Genomic DNA, 13,358 nt, shown 5'->3' on the forward strand with positions numbered 1-13,358 from the left:
TCAAAGAGAGAGCACTGGGCCAGGAGCATTTGGGACAAGATAGGGAGTGAGTGGCTTGAGTGCCAGACTAGGCACCCTCAGTGCTTCCCTGGTGAGGATCTGGCCCTGTGGTCCTGGAGTGGCTCCTGGGGAGGGCAGAGGCAGGGCAGGGAGTTTGGGAAGGAGCCCCCTCCTCTCCCCAGGCTGGCCTCCTTCCTTCCTGTCCCCTCCCCCCAGGACACACACTTGACAAATAAGGAAACAGGAAACTGAGGACTGGGAAGAGGTGAAATGACCTCTTCTCCTGTCCCCCAGCACGAAGGGAGTGGAGGAGCCTGGCAGCAGGAGGCCGGCTCTCTTGACAGCTAGGAAGGGGAAGCAAAAGCTTTTTATAACTGGGGATAATTAATTGGTTGTTGTCTGTGACTCATTACTCTACTACTGCCAATTAAGGACGGGGCAGGACAGAAGACAGTTCTCAGGCCGTCCCCACAGGGCCCCCTGAAGACTGTGCATCTGTGGGAGGCAGCACAGTGTCAAAACCAGCTCAGCTTCGCTGTAGCAAGGGGGATACAGGTCAGATGCCTGGAGGAACTTCCAGCCCGAGACACTGCAGGAGACAGACCGTGATAGTCAAGTATCTTGTACTTCTGTAGTACATTTGCCTTTCGAAGGGTATTTTAAGCTTGTTGTGATCCCCTTCTTCTTATGGATGGGGCTCCAGGAAGAGGAAGTGATCTATTCAAGCTAAGGTGCAGAAGGCACAGCATGCATTGCCCCTGACTGCACCCCCAGTCCTGTGCCCTGTCGCCTGACCCACAACAACAGTCTTGTCTGGGCAGGACTGGTCACTTATTCAGTCAACAAACCTGTCCTGATACCTGCCCTGGGTCTGGGGGTCTCAGGTATATCAAACCTGGTTTCTCCTTCCCTTGAAGGGCTCCCAGGAGGGTGCAGAGCAGACAGGAACTGACATCCAGACCACCCAGGTTGATCACTGCCAAGGCCCAGGGACACCCCAGGCAGGAAAGCTTGTCAGAGAGTTAGCTGGTCATGTCATGCCAGGTGGGAAAGTATTCAAGGCAGGGGAGCTGCGTGTTACAAGAGTGTCCTGCGTTTGGAAACTGAAAGCAATTCAGCCTTGGGGGGCCAGGGTGAGGAGAGGGGGAGAGTGCGGCCCAGGGGGCTGAGCCAGAGGCTGTGCTAGGGAGCCTGCTGTCCATCCTGGGCGGTGGGAGCACAGGCGGACTTGGGCTGTGTGGGGACCCCTCTGGCTCAATCATGGAGAATGAGCTGAGGGGCCTTGAGTGGAGGTAGGGAGGGCAGGGAGCCAGATGAGAAAGGCTGAGGCCTCAACAAGGGGAAGGGGTCTGCATAGATATAACAAAGGGAGGGAGTCTAGGTGCAGAAGCATCTAGAAGGTACAGTCGAATCTTGATGATGCTCCTGTCATCCTATGATTCCCACCTGGCTGAGGCCGTTCCTGGAGGTGGGAAACCTTGCTCTGCCCAGAGTGGGCCCGGTCTCAGCAGAGGCCAGGAATAGCGCGGTAGAGCTGGGGGGAACACAGAAAAGATTATCTCCCCCAACTGCCTACCTCTTTCAATGGGAGCCCCTCCCACCATGAAAGGAAGACACCTGCAGTGAGGAAATCCATCAACATGCCTTCACCCTTTGCTACACACACACACACACACACACACACACACACCCGCATCTTCTTTATCCATTCCTCTGTGGATGGACTTTTAGGTTGCTTCCATGGCTTGGCTGTTGTAAATAGTGCTTCTATGAACATTGGGGTATGTGTGTCTTTTTGAATTAGAGTTTTCCCTGGTTACATGTCCAGTAGTGGAACTGCTGGACCATATGGTAAGTCTATGTTTAGCTTTTAAAGGAATCTCCATACTGTTTTCCATAGTGGCCGCACCAAATTACATTCCTACCAACAGTGTAGGAGGGTTCCCTTTCCTCCACACACTCTCCAGCGTTTATTGTTTGTGGACTTTTTAATGATGGCCATTCTGACCAGTGTGAGGTAATACCTCACTGTAGTTTTGACTTGCATTTCTCTAATTAGCGATGTTGAACATCTATCTTTTCATGTACCTATTGGCCATCCATATGTCTTCTTTAGAGAAATCTCTAGGTCTTCTGCCTGTTTTTTGATTGGGCTTTTGGTTATTGAGTTACTTACTGCATTCCAGTGCCCCTGGCTATAGCTGGAGGGAGGGGTGCTGACTCAGCCAAGGGACCTCCCAGGCCACCCTTGGAGCTGGGTTCAGGCTCTGCCAATGGGCAGGAAGAGGGGGTGAGTTTCCTAGCTGGCTCCCCACCTTCCTTTCCTACCAACACCATGTGGACCTATAACAGGGGCAAGGAAGAATGGATCTCACTGGGGAATCAAGGTGGACTCCCTAGAGGAAGCAGCCTTTGGGATGGGCTCCAGGGTGTGATTGGAGTCCGCCAGAATCACCTGGGCATTTCTGGCTGAGGGAACTATGGCCTGAACTCTACCCTGCCTCCTCCAGCGACTTACTGTGTGACTTTAGGCAAGGCCAGACCCTCTCTGGGCCTCAGCTTGCTTGTGGGTCAAGTGGAGGTACAAACCCACACCCCATGTGTCCAGTTAGATAACAGATACCATAGTGTCTTATGTCCCAAACAAGACAGACCCTTGTTCCAACCTGGGGAAAATGTGTCCTCCATACAGACGTTCAAAGTGATGGCTGTTCCCTTCTCCTGTGCTTTGGGGAAAAGGGACCCAGCAGGTCAGAGAGGGGCCCTCTGAGCTTCAGTTTCCCCCTTCTAAATGGAGATGATAAGACCCATTTAATCCTGGAAACCTGGCAGGGTTGCTATGAGGATAAGAAAGTGGGAGACGATATTACTGCATCCATGAGAGAGAGAAGAGGCTGGCAGAGGCCTGGTTGTTGCAGTGCAGGGAGCTGAGGATTAATTGCTGCAATAAGGCCAGGCCGCCTCTGGCCTTCGGGAACCCCCGGACTCCACCTAGCTTCTCTCTGAATGGCACAGAGGGTGCCTGGTATGGTCACGCCACACTCCAGGGAAACGGATATGCTCTTGTTCATGACTCTGTGACAACCTTAAGTTTCTGCTTAGGAAGCGTGGATGGGGCAGGAGATGATGGGCATCAGCAGGAGGCTGTGGACACTCACCACCCTGTGGCCTTGGCACAGCCCTCTGTGGGGTGCTGGGATAATCCTTTCTAAGGGCCCCCAGCTCTTCTGCTCATGTCTCCCCACAGGCTGATGCAACCACAGGATGGGTGGGGAGAGACGGCCCGCTCCAGGCTGAGCCCGGTTTCATTTTCCTGTCTAATGAACCACTCTGAGTGCACCCCAGCAGATGCAAGGGCAGACAGAGGCCTAATTGCCCAGCTCTGTGTAGCCCAGAAAAATAAATCCAGCCTCTTAGGCTGTCAGGAGCTGGCTGGGGGTGGGGATTTTAATCCTGTTCCCTGTTCGGCCCTAATGCTGCAATACATCTCAAACCTCCCTAGGCTGCCCCCTCCCCCAAATCTCCTGGGTCAGGGCCAGAGTAATCCTGGCCAGGGCTGCCCATCTCTCTCCTGGGAGTGCCCCACACCCTTCCCAGCTGACATTCATCAGCACCCCCATTTGGAAGTTGGCAAGGGTTAATTAGACTGATGACTGGATGAGCTGGCGTGTGCAAGGTCTAGCCTGCAGGTGGGCAGACTGGGTGGGTCGGCACCCCTCAATGGCCCTCCAGTTGCTGCAAGACTGTGTGGTGCTGAGGGCGCAGTTGGACTCTGAGGCCTCAAAGCAGAGCTGGGACCACAGGAGTGGCACAGGGAGCAGAGCTCAGACATGGGGAGGGAGCAGTGCCAGGCAGAGCCAGTACACGGGGAAAGGGCTGCCTTGGGACAAGCTAGAAAACCTGGAAGCAATCCACACACATCTGAGAATGTACTGCATAGCAAATGATCGTGGAAATTATTGCAAATATCACAAACCGTATAGGGACAGCTGAAGTATCCGTTTGGTGAAAGTAAAATTAGATCCCTGCCTCTTGCCTCAAACCAAAAGAAATTCCAGATGGATTAAAATGTATTTTTTTTTTCTGTAAGATCCCTTTTTTTCTATTTAGGGAGTACACATTTGTTGAGGAAATTCAAACAACTCAGGAAGATGTAAAGGAAAGGAAATTCTAATCTCAATGCTTTAGAGGAAAGGCTTTCAAACCTCTCTCTATACACATATACACACATAGGGAGCTATAGATAGATGGGTGGATTACAGATTTAAATGTAAACAGTGAGAAATTACCAACGTAAAATATGAATTAAATATATAATCTTGGGCCACCTTCCTTAAACATGATACCAAAGGCAAAAACCTGTAAAGGAAAAGAAGAGTAGATTTGACTGCATAAAAATTTAAATTTTTATATGTAAAGCATGAGAAACAAAATCAACTGATAAAATAGGAAAAAATAGGCATCAATGTGAAAGTTAATTCTCTTACATAGAGAAAGCTTTTATAAGCCCATAAGAAAAGAAGCCAGTTTCCCCAGATGCTGCCAGGCTCTGCACCTCTGCATCATCCACATCCTCACTCTGCCCTTACCTCATCCCAGCAAGCCCATTCCTTTCAGCTTTTTTGCAGGCATTGCCTCCTCCAGGAAGCCTTCCAGACCATCCCTCCTCCCATAACTAGCAGTGTGATCCTAAGCAGCCCTTGCAAGCCCCAGTCACCAGTCATTTCTAGGAGTGGAGTTGCGTGCTAGCTGGTCTGTGTAGGTTGCTCGGAGTGGTCTCCAGGCCTCATCTAGTGCCCGGTGTCCAGGGCTTAGCACCTGTGTATACAATGACTGGAAGAGACTGGTGGTGAGGATGTGGAGGGGACATGCTGGAACTTAGTTGGTGTGGGGTGTGAGGTAGGGGTCTCATTTTGTTTTTTATCGAATGGATGTCCAGATGTCCCAACGCCATCTGTTGAATTCTCCATCCTTTCTGTACTAATTTACCTGGTGTTAATCTTGTGTGCATTCTTCGAGGTCATTCCCTGTTTTTGGGTCTCAGTTTCTCCATTTCCTAATTGGACCTTTAGAGGATGAGGCAAGATGATCTCGGAAATTTTTTCTAACTCTAATTCTAGGCTTCCTACCCTGGCACTCTCTGTGACTTGCTGTGTGACCTTGGGCAAGGCCTGGCCCCTCTGAGCCAATTTCCTCCTTGGTCAGACAAGGATAGTTACATGTCCTGCTTTTGTTGCTTTGGACAGTTGATGAAGCTGAAGGCACTCAGACCTGGGTGTGAATTCTGGTTCCATCATTACATTTGCCCTTTGTGACTTTGAGCAAGTCACTTACCCTCTCTGAGCCCTGTTTTCCTCCAACTATTCCACCTGATTTGCAGAGCTGTAGAGAGGATGAGATGAGATGGAGTAAGCAGAGGGCTCTTAGGAGTGCCCCAGCCCTGACTCTGAGGTGCTCATGGAGGGCTCTGTCTGTAGCCCGGGAAGCGGGGCTGTGAGCCGGGGTGGGGAAGCTGCTGTGCTGGGGTCTTCTTCCTTCATCCGTGCTGGCTCCTAGGACTGCAGCCTGCAGAACTGAGCCTGACCTCGGCATCCCTTGACCATGGTACCGACCCTGGACTGGGAGTGGGTGATCTGCTTAGCTGTCCTCAACAGCCATAGAAATTTGGTGTAGAGCAGGGGGCGGGGAAGACTTGATCACTGTCTTCACATAATTAAAGGGCTGTCAGACACGGAATGATAATTATAGGCATGATCATGGATTTGGCGACTTACAGCTTACATCTGTAATCGCATTCGCGCCTGGCAGCCCTCCCGTGAGGTGGAGGTGATGTCATCCCCACAAACAGAGGAGGAAGCTGAGGCTTGAAATCCTGAGTGATTGGCCCACAGCCACACAGCCAGTGGGAGAATGGCAGGGAATTAAAATCCACCTCTTCATTATATTCCTCCATGTCCTGGTCGTTGGACCCCAGTATTCTTGCCCTCCTGCTGCACTTGTTTTGTGTGGTATCAGAGAAGCAGCTGCAGGTCAGCAGCTGAGGAGGCAGATTTCAGCTGCACCTCAGGGAGGGATGGAGACAAGGAAAACAACTCCTGCCACTCTGCTGTCACCAGACACTGCTGTACAACGCTGCTGTCCCCATTTTACGGAGCAGTAAGCTGATGTTCAGGAAGGATGAAACAATGCCTTCTCCGAGGTCACCCATTTAGTAGGAGGCCTGTCTGGGATTCACAACCAGTGTTACTGGACTCCCAGATGCAGCCGGCCCCTCTCTGGCTGCTGTCTCAGAAGGAAGACCTTTCAGTCCAGTGCAGGACTGGGCAGCATCCAGAGGGAGAGTGCCCATCCCTGGAGCTGCCAGAGCAGAAGCAGGACGAACTGCTGCCCTGGAGGCCGCAGAGGCAGTCTCTGCCCCAAGAGGGACAGATAGGGAACAGGAGTCCAACAAGACAGCTCTGGCTCCAACAGTGAATCTGAAGTCTGCGGTGGTCCCAAGGCCAGGGAGGCGGCTCCTGCTCAGGTGTTGTCCCAATGCAGATTTCAGGCTCCAGGTTCTATTTTGGGGACCCAGGGTGGGGGTGCTCCAGAGCCTTTGGGGACCCTGGCTATGTGAGCAGTGTCTGTGTGCCCTGGCCCAGTGACGGGGTCTGGGGCGGGCAGGCGCCCGTAGTGGGCAGCATACGGCAGCAGCAGGGCCCACGCCTGCCTCTCGTGCGTGCGGAGGGCTGGGGTTTGCGGCTGCAGGGCTCTGTGACCCTAGAAGCCCCAGCTGCTCAGAAGCTCTCTTTCTGCATGCATGTTCTTTGAATGCAGAAGGCTCTGGTCTAGGTGGGACAGAGATAAGAGGGGTGAGGAGAAGGAAGGACAATCAGGAGACAGTGAGCAGGAGAAATTAGCACACTGTTGCCCAGCAGGGGATGGAGGGTCTCATCTTCCTGGAGGGTGGGGGCAAGAATAGGAGGAGATGGGATGGGGCTGGGGCCTCTGGGATTCTCTGTAACAGCCACTACTGAAGCAGGGATGGAGCAGCCTACTCCCTCCACGGCCAGGGGCCATCCCCTTCCCCAGCTGCTCTCAGCCACTCCTTTGTCCCTGCTGCAACCTGTCAGCCCAAGAACCGCCTGACCTTCTTCCCGCTAGCAGTGACTGTTAGGCTCTGAAAGAAAGGGGCTGGGGTGTCACAATGGGAGCTCCTTCCCTCGGGCTCCAGGCTCAGCCTGAGGATAAGTCTGGGGTTGGGTGACATCCTTGTCCACTGGTGGCCTAAGGTCTCCCTACATCTCCCCCCATCACATGCACACTTTCTGTTCCTGACACCATGTCTCAGTACCACCTCCGAGGATACGGGCCCAGCCATCCCTGCCCTGAAGGAGTCCACAGCCCTGTGAGCTGTCCCTCATTATGCACCTACAGTGTGCCATGTGACAGGCATCACCTCTTTTAACATCAGACCTCCGAGGTAGGGGTTATTATTCCCATTTTACAGGTGAGGAATCTGAGGCTCAGAGGGGTGAAGTAACTCACCCAAGTGACCTGGGTCTGTCTACATCTTGAGCCTAGGCTCTTTCTGCCTCCACACTTAACAATGTGCTTGAGGGTTGTTGGTGGTTACCAAGAGGCTGTGCAGAAGCAGTCAGGGAAGGGAGGGCTTAGAGACTAGAGGGATGGGAGGGCTTCCTGAAGGAGAAGGAGGCTTGGCCTGAGGGGTGAGTCCCAGAGAGAGAAAAGAGGAATGCCAGGGTGCTGAGCTGGGCCTGGGATCACCATGCTTGGGTCCCAGAAGGCAAGGGCGGGTTTGGGGGAGAGCTGTGCAGGGCTGGCTCCCAAGGGGGCCTGCAAAGGATGGACACCTGCATTCAGCCCCGCCCTACTCCTCCCCTACTTGGTCATCTTGTGCATGTTGCTCATCCTCTGCCTCACCTCCGTTCACCCATATTGAGTCTCTGTGCAAACTAGCAAGGGGTGCCCCTTCCCCAGGGCTCTTGGCCGGTGACTGTTGGAAAACTGTCATGACAAATCTGCCCATCGATGGTAACCACAACATGAGTGGCACTTCTTAGTGTTAGGGTCCACAACTTGCTCAGCAGAGTGTGGTGGCCCTTCTCTGAGACCTGGTGTCTTCATTTGCTGTCGGATGGGGATAAACACCCAGGCATCGTGCAGACTGTGGAAGGTGACAGAGGGCCAGTGGCTCCAGCATCCCTGCCCATGGCCTGCATCTCTGGAGCAGGGCCAGGCTGGCCTGTTGATGGGAGGAGCAGGCTCAGGCCTCTGTCCTGTAATGCGCCCTGACAAGGACCACTAGTGCCCTTTGGAGCCTCTTTGTCTGTGAGGCTGCTCCCCAGGATACTTCCTCCCCTAGTTCCTGGCCTTCTCTCCCCTTTATTTCAGCCTCTGCCATTCAGTTTTTCCCTCTGATTGTTCTTAGAGTGACCTGCCATCTCCATCCCCATCTACAGGCTCTCTGTGGCCACAGGACTTCCGGCTTTCAGCTGCCAGGATTTTCATCCTTGGGTGGACCCCAACCCCAGCTCATGCCTGGTTCCAATAATGGGGTTCCAAGTTCTTTATTTCCCAGGGGTGGGGGAAGCCCCTCATTCTTGCCTTGTTCTCCCTGCCCCACTGTCAGGATCAAGCCAAGTGAGGACAGTAGCCCTTAGTGCACAGACCCCTGTCTCCTGTGGGACCTCCTGACACCTGCAGTCTTCCTGGCCACCTGTCAGAATTGCCCCTGGGTCCTGCATCACACATCACCATATGACATCTCCCCAGGTACCTGTGGCAGGTTCTCTACCTGCCACTGTCCCTGCAGCAATTTCCCTGGCCCCACCACCTACTGATCCCCATGCTGCTGGCCTGGGACAAGACCCATCACAGGCCAAGGCTCACCCCTCACCTGGGCCCTTCTCAGAACCTTGTCTTCTGGCCAGCGGCCTTGCCCCGCTGAGGTGGAGAGATCTCTGCAGACAGATGGCCACTCACTGCCGCTGGCTTGGGGTCACAAAAGACCAAGAGCTCCTCTGTGAGTGTTGGTGGTAAGCCCCCAGTGAAGTCCCTCCTGGGTGGGCATACTCATGCCAGAGTAAGAGAAAGGGTCTTTTCTCACCTGCGATTTCACTGTCAAATCTTTCTTCAGTTGCCACCCACCCTGGGAATATGAAGACCACACAGATCCTTAAGGTGCTTAGAGTAGAACAGGGGAGACCAAGGTATAGAAGGACAGTTCTAGAACTGTGGGGTCTGTACCATGACCGACATGGGTACCGTGGTCATGGGAGCTCTGAGGAGATAGGATTCGCTTGCTGGGACAGGGAGGTCCTCAGGAAGGAGAGGGGTTGCCCCGTGGACCAGAGAAGGGCTGTTTTCTCTAGATGGAGCCATCAAGAGGTTAAACTGGGCTTAGAACTGTAGCTCCAACTGGCTGTCCTGTGCTGGAAGGATCAAAGAAGCCAGGAGAGCTGCAAGGAGCTCGGCAAGGGGCCTGGGCCACGCCCAGGTGAGGGCTGCTGGGCTCCTCCAGCCCCTCTAGGTGGGGGGTGGTCTTGGTTCTCTCCTGCATTGACTTCCCCTCGAGGGCTGTTGTTCTGATGATCTCAGCAATTTCCCAGAGAGCAGGATATTCCAAGCCTGTTGTACTTCTGAGATAAGGGGACGGATGAAAGCAGGGATAAACCCAACGGCTCAGCCGGACATGCCTTCAGACCCCTCGGGAAGCAGCAGTGGTGGGGTCAGCACTCCCATCCCCCTACCCCCACCCCCATAGGAGACAGGGGCCTGGCGCCTGGCAAGGGTGGCACAACACCCCACTTCTTCAAGTCCAGAGGCTGGGCACTGATTTTTAATCCTCCTCTAACTGGGTGTGTGATTTGGGAAAGTAGCTTCACCTCTCTGGGCCTCAGTGTATTTATCGGTAGCCCAGGGCAGAGGTGAGGAGGAACACCTGCTTTGCAGACATAGGGGAGGAGGGGAGGAATGTGACCTCTCAGAGTGTGGCTCCCCCTCCCAAGGCAAAGGCTTAGACAGATGTGGCCTTTGCTCCTGGAGACTGGTGCACGTTGGAAGGGCCTCCAGCTGCAACATAAAAGGCCCAGCTCTGGAATGGAGTCTGACCCTGCTCCAGCTCCCCACTGTTTTGTGACTTCAGGCTCGGTGATGTTGGACAGGTCCCTTCCCTCTCTGAGCTTCAGGTCCTCACCCTTGTAAAGAGGGCAGTAATCCCTGCCTGGCAGTTGGGCTCCAAAGAAGGAAGAGTAGGAACATTCTGGGGGGAGGTGGCTGGAGGGGCCAGCCCTGCCCCACTTGACCCCTTTCTTCCCTTCCCTCTGCCCCTCCAGTGGGAGCGCCTCTGGTTCCTGCTCCTCACCTTCACCTTCGGCCTCACGCTCACATGGCTCTACTTCTGGTGGGAAGTCCACAATGACTATGATGAATTCAACTGGTGAGTGGGGATCCAGGGTATGGGGGTCGGGGGCCTGGGCCCGGGCATCCGGTGACTAACATGGGGATTTGGGTTTGAGCTGCTCTCCCAGGCTGGTCCTCAGGGCTCTGCCTCCACTGGCCACAGGCTCTATAGCCCTGGGGGCATAGTCCTCTGGAAAGAGGGAAGGCTTAGCAGGAACAGAGACCAGCTGGGGAGAACAGGGAACTCCTTCCTGGTGTTGCTGTCATGGAAAATAGGAATGTAAGATGGGGGCTGTGCTCAGCCAGGGGCAGGGGCCTCTGGACCCCTTTGTAGACAAGGACTCCAAGGCCTAGAGAGATCAAGGCCTCAGTAGAGGAAGCAGCTCCAGACCTGAGGCCACCTAACTCCCTGAGCAGGGCCTTGGGCAGGGCTGGCAGGTGCTGTAGTTCTGGGACGGTTCAGGGTCCTCTGTGGGCCCAACCTCAGGTCCAAGGGCAGGGCTGAGGCTGGGACCTGGGTGCACAAGGGCACCTGTTTGTTCGTCACCCCCTGGCCCCCACAGTGAAAAGCATGGGAGGAGGGGAAGTTCCCTGGGTTCCTTTGGGAACTCCCTCATCAGCAAATGTGGAAACTGAGACCCAAGGTCACACAGCCAGGTTGGGGCAGAGATGGGGCTTGGCAGCCAGGCCTCCTCACTCCCCATCCAGTGCTGTCTTTTCCTTTTGGTTAGTTCAGCTCAGTGTGACCATGAGCACACTAAGTGTGACTCCTCTCTCGGGCTCAGTTTCCTCAACTGTAAAATGGGACAACTCCAGCCTCATCAGGTCTTTTCGAGGATGAGATGAGATGATGGACATGAGAGAGCTCCAAGCTCACCTAAACTTGAGGACTGCTTCCTAGGAGGCTGAATCTCTGGCTGGAAGGTGGCCATGATGTTAGAATTTAGGATTTCTGGACTCTGGGCTTCTGATGGGCTGTGGTTCTAGGATTTTGTGATGATCCTAAGATTTGGTTCACAGAGTCTGGGCATCCGCTCCCCTCTGCATAGCACTGGGCTGGCATTCTCTTATAAATGAAAAAGGGGGATGCCGTCCAACTGCAGCCTGGCAAGATGAGCCAGAGCCCCAGCTGAGTCCCAGAGGTGGCCTCTGGCCTTTATTAAATGCCGTAAATCAATTATTCATCTTTGCAGGTATCCAAAGCACAGGACTGCTGTCGGCAAATAGGAGCATTCCCTGCTGGCCCTCAACTGCAGACCTTGGACAGTTCTGCTGAACTGCAGTTCTGCTGCCCCGATGATCACAGGGACCACCCTTTCATGTACAGATAGGGGAGCTAAGGCCCAGAGAAGGGCAAGATTCACCCATGGCCACACAGCCAGTCAGTGTCAAATGTACACACTGAGGACAATCTGAGACTGAGGCTCAGAGAGGTTAAGTAGCCTTTCCAAAGTTGCACAGCAAGATGCAGTCAGATCTGGGTCAGGGACTTGAACCTGCCTGACTGTCTCATGCTGTCCATGGAGCTACCCGGCTCTGCCCAGAGTGTGAGCCCCCTGTCACTGGGCAGCTCAAGCAGAGGACAGGTGCCTGCTCCGTTGGGGAGGCTGCAGAGGGAAGGCCTGCCTAGGCTTAGGGATAGCTTGGGGACCTGCAGCCCCCTTGCCTGTCACCTCCATTTTGTGGAGCCAGTGCTGGGATTCGGGAGAACATGGCCCAGACTTGATGGTCTGGAGGGTCTCTGGGGATAATTTATGTCGTAAGAGGAGGTGAGCAAGACCCAGATGGTCAGGGCTGGATGAGGAAAGCCAGGGAGGGACCTGGGCTGTTGCTATGCAGGGGGCTCTCCGTCAAAAGGGAGACAATGGAGCTGGAACATCTGGCAGGAGCAGTTACCAGGGGAAGATCCTGCCCCACTTTGAGCCTCTGTTTCCCTAAATGTGCAGGAAGAAGAGAACACTCAGTGATCCTCCAGGCAATAGGTGTTCCCGTGGAATCGGAGGGTGAGGGCCAGGGAAGGGTACGGGGGACAGCAGATGCCCCATCATGTCCTCCTGGTGTCCCCTCCCAGCCCAAGCCCAAGCCCAAGAGGACAGCAGGCCTAAAGCTGCCTAGCACCGCCTCAGTTTCTCTGATGACCCTGCACAAATTGCTGCCTTCTCTGAGCCTCAGTTTCCCCAGTTATACAGGGAGGATGTGGGTGGTTCAGCCTTTCTGGAGAACCACTAAGCAGGATCTATCAGGAACCTTAAAAAGTTAATTCCCTTTGGCCATGTAATTCTGTTTGTAGAAGTCTATTCTATGGAAATAATTAGTAGTACAGAAAGGTATGTGCAAAAAAATTTTTTATGTTAATTTATAATAGTGAATAATTGGAAACTATTAATTGTTGTTAGTAGGAAGCTGGCTTCATACGGTACATTCATTCAATAGAAGACCGCGTGATTGTTAAAAAAAATCACGTTTCCTCAGGATTTGACTGACATCAGCAAATGCTTGGGTTAATAAGAAGAGGAGAATTGAGTACTTATCACATGCCTCACCTCACTTCATCCTCAGGAAACCCTGTGAAAGGCACTCTGCTCTCCCCATCCTGTAAAGGAGGAAAGCAAGGCTCAGGGAAGTTGGGTATTACATTTTATCAATCCTAAGATCTCGTCTTTTCACATTTTCACATTGAAATTGAGAAGAATGTCACAACTGATGGCATCTTAGAATCAGGGAAGCATGTCACTTCTCCACAGACTCCTGCAAGCCCGTCAGAGATAGAGTGGGGATTTGAACCCATGTGCACCTCCCTCCAAAGCCCGCACTCTTGATGGCTGCTGTACACAGCGGGGTCCCAGCTTTGCTGTTTACATAAGTCTCAGCATAGGGGGCCAAAACCACTGGAAGAAGTCAGTGAAATTTTGGTGATGGTTGCTTCTGGGTAGTATAATTAGCGGGAAGTGTTT

General features: G+C 53.5%; 1 protein-coding gene across 4 annotated transcripts in view; it reads left to right on the forward strand.

Annotated features, from left to right (window-relative positions):
- Positions 1 to 13,358, forward strand: part of GDPD5 (glycerophosphodiester phosphodiesterase domain containing 5) — an 83,107-nt gene that overhangs the window by 45,957 nt on the left and 23,792 nt on the right. For 2 of the 4 annotated variants that reach the window (XM_015238432.3, XM_072969184.1), the window contains one exon: positions 10,338 to 10,441. In XM_015238432.3, coding sequence (XP_015093918.1) covers positions 10,338 to 10,441 — 104 coding nt within the window. Of the gene's footprint in view, positions 1 to 10,337; positions 10,442 to 11,642; positions 12,408 to 13,009; positions 13,033 to 13,358 lie in introns of those variants that run through there. The other 2 variants (XM_031681357.2, XM_072969185.1) reach the window with 2 other exon arrangements.

Source organism: Vicugna pacos, chromosome 10 (assembly GCF_048564905.1).
Source record: "Vicugna pacos chromosome 10, VicPac4, whole genome shotgun sequence".
NCBI classification, from domain to species: Eukaryota; Metazoa; Chordata; class Mammalia; order Artiodactyla; family Camelidae; genus Vicugna; species Vicugna pacos.